Below are 6,885 nucleotides of genomic sequence, written 5' to 3'. Positions count from 1 at the left end.
TTGATCGCGTCCAGTGTAGTCAGACTTTAGCTGTTGTAGACACGGTGTTACTCACCTATTGAGAAGAAACAAAGCAACCTCGGCGTCCGATCGCAGGCCTCCGCTCCTTGAGTTCTCTCCAGCGCTGGAAAGCTGATCCGATATTTACACGGGTCCTACTTCTTGCCTTATTGTTCCGCAGACGTTTTCCTCTTTTGTTTTTTTATCCGCCATCTCTATCTTTCTGTCGCTCGGCTCGGCTAATGTCCGTACCATGCACTGAACGCGCTCTCCTCCACATCACGAGTAGACACGCCCCTTATTGCTGATTGGCAACAAGTTTGTTGTGCGATTCGGCCCGAATCAGTTTTCTAAAGTGTTTTTGAAAAATCACTTACTCTGCCTTTAATGGTTTGTTTATAGCAAGAATTGTACCTTAAAATAAAGTGTATCCCAAAAGTCTACATTTATGAATTTCATTAATAACATCCAAATTTAATATTATATTATTGTATATTGTGGTCTATCTGTAATTTCTTTGTAAATATGACCTGTTGCGTGATATGACCTGAATAAATAAGCTTTCCACTGATGTATGGTCTGTTAGGATAGGACAATATTTAATACAAGTATAAATATACAAGTAATTTGGCACATTTTAATGTAATAATATTAACCGTAGAATGCATAATGGGGCCCATTTTGACCCCACATGTTGTGATTTTAAAAATATTTATAAAATAAAAGAATCTGGTTTTACTTTAATCCATCTATTTAACTTGTTTTTTGGTTTGGTTTGGTTCGGTTCGGCTTGATTTGGTTCGTATCTTGTTTAAGATTTACCTGTGTATTAAAGTATTGAATTTGTTGTATTAGACAATACAACATTATGAATAGGCTAGTATACATTTAGAAAACATTGAAGTCTGTCATTTTTCAAAGAATGAAACATCTAATGATTTTTTCAAGACTTTCTATTAAAACATTCTTAAATGTAAAGATTTTCTTGAACGCGGCTCCAGTCTGTTTTGGGGTGAATATTTATTCACAACTTAAGCCCCTTGACTTTTTGACCACTTGCTCCATACTGGTTGGAGCATACTGTATCATGTTGTTCTTTATATAAAACAGAGTGGGTCAAACTATACAATCACACCTGTGTAGTCGTGTGTACCTTCCTGAGTGCTGGACCTCGGCCCTCCTTTTGGCCAAAGAACAATGGAGCTGTCTAGGTGATTAAGCCCCTCTCAGGCCGTCCCTGCCTCTACATCCTCATGAGGCCTTGTCCACCCTCGAGTCAGAGTTACTGTATCCCAGATCAAGTCTTTCAATTAATGTCTGCTCAGTTGTTGTGTTTGGAGAGGTTGCCATATGACGTTTGGTCTTTTGCAGTATATTTTTACGATGTTTAATGTGAATCATTGCATTAGCTAAGTGAGAGAAAAAAAAATTAAATACTGCTCTTAGTAACTCACTGAGTAAGTGTTTTAGCTCATATATGATTCTCCACACTTTACAGCACCAGTTCCCATCATTCTTAAACACACAGGAATCCCATGAGTTTCCAAAGGCCTACTCAAGCGCTGACATGCTGTGCACTTGGCCAAAGCATCAATGAATATGTTATGTATATGCATGCTTATCCTCCTACACGCAAACCCTCATTACGTTGGCCCCTACACACGGATTTGAGAAATGCCTCTCCATATCCAACTCGCCAAGGAAAGGGAGTCCACCTAATTGGCAAGGAAAAACGCACTACTACAGCCTGAAAGTATGCAGTCACTTTGAGCTGTTGAGATGGATTTTAAGCCATCACTCAGCCAATCCCTCCCTGCATTTGCCGATGTGAAATAGCCTGCTTACCTGTCAGTTGTAGTTTCCGCAGTGACAGTGATGAAACTGTTGAAGAGTTGATCATTTCTCCAGGACAAATTCCACTGGAAATTCCGACGTTCAAATTGAATGCAAGCTCACAAAGTACAATAACATGCACTGTTTTTTGTAAAGCTTTGGTTTCAGAAATGTGCTTATTTTTGCAGCTCCAAATTTTATATATATATATATATATATATGTATAAAGTTATATAAGTTAATTCTGTTTTATAAGAGTAATTTATTTACAGTTTTTTTTTTCTTTTTTTTCATATTCATAAAAACTTCATTTTTTAATTTGACAGACAACTTTCCTACATGCATACAAACCCACTGATCGTTACTGCCCTCGTTCCCTGTTACCTGCCCATAATAAATAAATAATAAGTATAATTTACTTAGAAACAAGGTTACCTGCTATTTGCAGGTAAATGAAGTGCAGGTTTTGTGCTGAAATATTGTGCGCAAAAGCACAACAACTTCCTAGTGAATTCACCCCATATTGTTTGACATGTTCCTTAGCCTTGAATCAGAATAATGCATGCTTGAGAGCCACGTTGATGTTTGGAGTGAGAGTGGCAGCTCTGGAATGCTGACTCATACAGGTCTCCTCCTGATGGGCCCCTGAGAGGCCCCTGCGGCCCTTCCCCACCCTCATCTACCCTCATCTCCTCACAGGTAGAGATAATGATCTGAGGACTTTACCCCCATAGTCTCTGTTCTCAGGTCAAGCCTGACTCACTGGTGCACGTGATGCCCAAGAATTTTAATACATGCAAGGAATGGGCACAGACAGACACGCACAGGAGATGAGATGATGAGTCCATCCAAAAATAGCCTTAGGAGCTCATTAAGAGCAAATAGTAATAATAAATTAAAGACACAGACAGTATACGCTATTTAGTGCTTACTCAAAGATCTATAACCACCACCTTAAGTAAGTTCCACTCATTAATGAAAGCATGTTGGTTTTTTACAAGACCCCCTTAAAGCAATCAACCTTTTTAAGACAGGAAGAGCATGTTTTGGCCCTCTTTTTTTAGCCCAGGCAAATAAAAACTCATCTAGAGAAACTGTAATCCACTCATTGCACATGTAAGACCACTAATATTGAGGAACCATTCGTAAGTTTTCAATTATCTTGGAGATGAGAGGGCCAGACTGGCTCAGTGATAAAATCTAGTATAAATCTACCTTGTTGTCTACTGTGTGTCATACATAGAGTTTGGCATTAGCCTGTTGCTAAGCTAACAGCTCTGTACTCTAATATGCTTAAAAACTAATTGTATGTATTTCTTTTTGTTCCTTTTTCTCTTTCTGTGGTTTTATTGTGTAAGATGATTGTGTAACGTGGCTTGAGTCATGGTTATTATAACTAAAATTAAAACCATAAAAACATTTTGTTATATGAAATAAAACTGTTAGCTGAAATAAAATAAGATTTATTTTATTTCAGCTAGTTGGCAAAACCATTTCACATTTAATTTAACTTGATGTACTAAAATAACTAAAACTGAAATAAAATTAATTAAAGGGTTACTCCACCCCAAAATGAAACCACTGATGACAGATGGACTATTTTGACGATGTCTTTCATACTTTTCTGGGCCTTGACAGTGTTATTTACTTGGCAGTCAATGGGACAGTTACAAGCCTCCCGGTTTTCATCCAAAATATCTTAAATTGTGTTCTGATGACGAACGAAGCTTTTACGGTTTGGAACGACAAGGGATTAATGACAACATTTTCATTTTGGGGTGGAGTATCCCTTTAAAAACTATACAGACAATAAAAGAACAAAAACTAAAAATGCCAAAAAAATAAAAATTTGTAAAACTTTAAAATTAAATTTATTAAAATAATATTTATTTTATTTAATTTTTTTGGAATAGCGGCTTTGCACAAAAAGCCATCTTTGTGTGTTGTATTATAGCCTCTGTTGACATGTTTGTCTTTCTTCTCTTCTGTCTTTGACTCCATAGCTCCTCACTTATTCTCAACCTTCCACACACCGATACCTATCGACATGCGCCACCACGAGGGGAGGTACCATTACGAGCCACATCCTCTGCACCCCATGCATGGGTAAGTTTGTTAGCCACTTCAACATTCATTTTCCTCTCTTTGCACTGATGGAATCATCATTAATCAAGAAACAACCTGTTGAGTCATCTTCGATATAAAGCACACAGATTCAGAGCATGCCGTTGTCAGGTCTTGTCCAGTACATCTGTTTGTCTTCTGCCTGAAAGATTGCTCAGCTCTAGCTGTAGATGTACAGCACATAGAAAGCAAACGTCCAAGTACTGAGAAACAAATGCCAGTGATTCAGTCAGTTTCATATCACAGACAAAATGAGTGTTTAGTACAAAGCTGATGGCATGTTGGCTTCTCATCCTTGTAGTATTTTATAGTTTTGGACAACATCTGTAAGTCTGACATTTACTGAAACGGTTTTGGCAGGTTTTGACTTTTAAACCTGTAAATAATAAGAAAATATTTTGTCAGTTTTTATGTTGATTATGTTTGTAATAGGAAAAAATAAATAAATGTTATTTTAATATTACTGTATATATAAAATATAAAATATGATAATTTTCATATATACAAAGACTAACATCAGTGCATCTGTGCATTTGCGTTTAAAATCACAGATTGGATAGCAATACATACAGCGAGCCCAGCGACACTAGAACAATTTATCACAAGAGCCGAAATAGTCCGAAAAAGAGAATTCCTGCCGTCTCTTTATGTACTCTGGCTCCTTTGATGAATGTGACTTGGCCTTGACAGAGGCCCCCTAATTCATCAAGACCTTGATTTAGCTGTCCTTTTCACTGCCTGTGTCCAATTCACCTAATTACATGTATATTGCACAGCAAATTAAGCACAATGTTATCTTTTGGAGGTGTATGGCAAGGGTCTGATTTAGGGAGCCACTTAAGATAGACATCTTTGCTACATGTAAACGGAGTTGTAAGGGGTTTTCATAGGTAAATATTTGCAAAAATACCTCTGCAGTGTTTAGTGTTTTTTCAGTGTTTCTTTCAGTATGTTACATCACTATGTCAGTAGGTAGCGACTCACTTTAGGAGCGAGTCATTTATTCAACCCTTTCGTTCAAACACACTGACTCATTCAGGACAAAACAAGTGAATGGCTTGAAGTGATTAATTGAATAATTCTCTTAACCAATTAATTCAAACATACTGATTCACTGAAGACAGAAACAAGTGACTGTCTTAAAGAGTGATTCATTGAATTATTCTCTTAACCGATTTGTTCAAACACTGATTCATTCATAACAAAAACAAGTGACTTTCTTGAAGAGTGATTAATTGAATTACTATCTTAACTTATACGTTCAAACACACTGATTCACCATTACAGGATTATTGCAATGTGTTGCTTGGAGACGTAGGTGGAACACAAATACAATGCCAGGGTTTTCTTTCTAAAATTAACTTCATAATTTATTGAATTGTCGTATAACAGTGGCAATTGTTTGACTTGTGACCTGCAGATTCAAATATTGGTTTCTGTATATTTAGATGTGCTCAAACACATTTGCCAAAGAACCTTCCATAGCAATCAAACCCCTCCCCACAAGCATAAATAGGAAAGAGTTAACAAATCTTGAAGATGAATGTCTAAATGTTTGTAAAGTATTTCAGCATGTAAACAGAGCAATTAGCATCTAGAATTTAGCTTTCCTTTCCCAGAACCTCAATGACAGCAGAGTGAATGAGAAAAACACATCCTCCCTTATTCACTCACTAGCATTTTTCTTTTTAGAAAACAGTTTCAGATTGCAGTGGTATTGAGAACCACCCAACATTTTTTTCAAACCAATGTACTAACAGAAACTTAATTAGTGTTTCTGTAGAGTGAGGGGAATTTTTGCACATATCTTTTGGTTTATGTGATGGTAATTGAGATTTTACACTCACACTTGGTTCATAGGTTTGCATATTTAAGTTAATACATGTTTGTAAGGTTTGGACATGCAGTACCTACTAGAGAGCATACCTCAAGTTCGGAAAAGGTTCCCACGACTCCCAGTGGCAGTTAACTGCAGTCTCTGTGGGATATGTGATTCATCTAAATCAAAACACCTGACCAGGAACACTGTTGAGATGTGTCATACTGATATTCTCTCTGGAGTCAGCAGGGAATATGCGTATTCTGGAGATTTCCACAGAAACTGCTTAATGTTTGCACATATTGTCAAAATACGAAAATGTTCGAGTTCACATACAGACACTAAAAGAATTTCAAATGGAGTGATTGTGTTGTGCTACTATGGGCAGTTACCACCCATGGTGCAACAAGGGAAGACTGCTAAAATGAAAGGTAGCTATTAAGAAGAAGCTCTCTAAATGCACCATGACATACCCTGTCTATGACTAAGGTCTCTTTAACCGTTCAAGTACCATCTTGTCAGAGAGAGGGCGTAACAACAAGACCTCAGTTATCATTCTTGTCAGTAGGGGCCCTCTTTTTCTTATCCCTTGACAGGTAAAGTTGTAAATAATGGCTTATTATTGAGGGTTCAAACACCCTGAGCAGTTTCCCTGATTTATTTATACGTTGACATGTTGTCTTGTCAATTTTGACTATCTGGCAATCACTGAGAGATGTGGGAATGTACCCAAAACTGGGTTAATTATGTTTTTGTATATTTAGGAGTTGTCTCTTGCTGTTGTTGACATACTTTCCCATAGTACAATTATGGTGGGAAATGCTTCAAAACCATTGTAAATGTTACTGCATTATAAATGTATGTTTTGTTTTTAATTGACATCTGTTGATCTTCAGATTGGGACACTGAAACCAGTGGTCACTATAATTACAACCATGCTGACATTTTCTGAGGCATTGCCATCTGTTGTGACACTCTTGTCAATGGTCAAGATGGCAACCAAAAACAATGGCCGAGGATATAAATATGGCCGCAGATAACTCATCTTTGCTGGCAGTTTGCAAAATCATAGCACTATTGCAGGCGAATATTAATTTTGAGCACTTGCT

General features: G+C 37.1%; 1 protein-coding gene across 3 annotated transcripts in view; it reads left to right on the top strand.

Moving 5' to 3' along the window:
* The window catches only part of LOC107722873 (zinc finger protein GLI2-like), an 89,479-nt gene that overhangs the window by 49,629 nt on the left and 32,965 nt on the right, over positions 1 to 6,885 (top strand). For all 3 annotated transcript variants that reach the window (XM_016531369.1, XM_016531368.1, XM_016531370.1), the window contains exon 3: positions 3,837 to 3,939. In XM_016531369.1, the coding sequence (XP_016386855.1) occupies positions 3,837 to 3,939 (103 nt within the window). The remainder of the gene's footprint in view (positions 1 to 3,836; positions 3,940 to 6,885) is intronic.

Source organism: Sinocyclocheilus rhinocerous, unplaced genomic scaffold, assembly GCF_001515625.1.
Source record: "Sinocyclocheilus rhinocerous isolate Xijiao unplaced genomic scaffold, SAMN03320098_v1.1 scaffold2529, whole genome shotgun sequence".
NCBI classification, from domain to species: domain Eukaryota; kingdom Metazoa; phylum Chordata; class Actinopteri; order Cypriniformes; family Cyprinidae; genus Sinocyclocheilus; species Sinocyclocheilus rhinocerous.
Note: the sequence above shows the minus strand (reverse complement) of the source record. Positions and strands in the feature narration are given on the sequence as shown.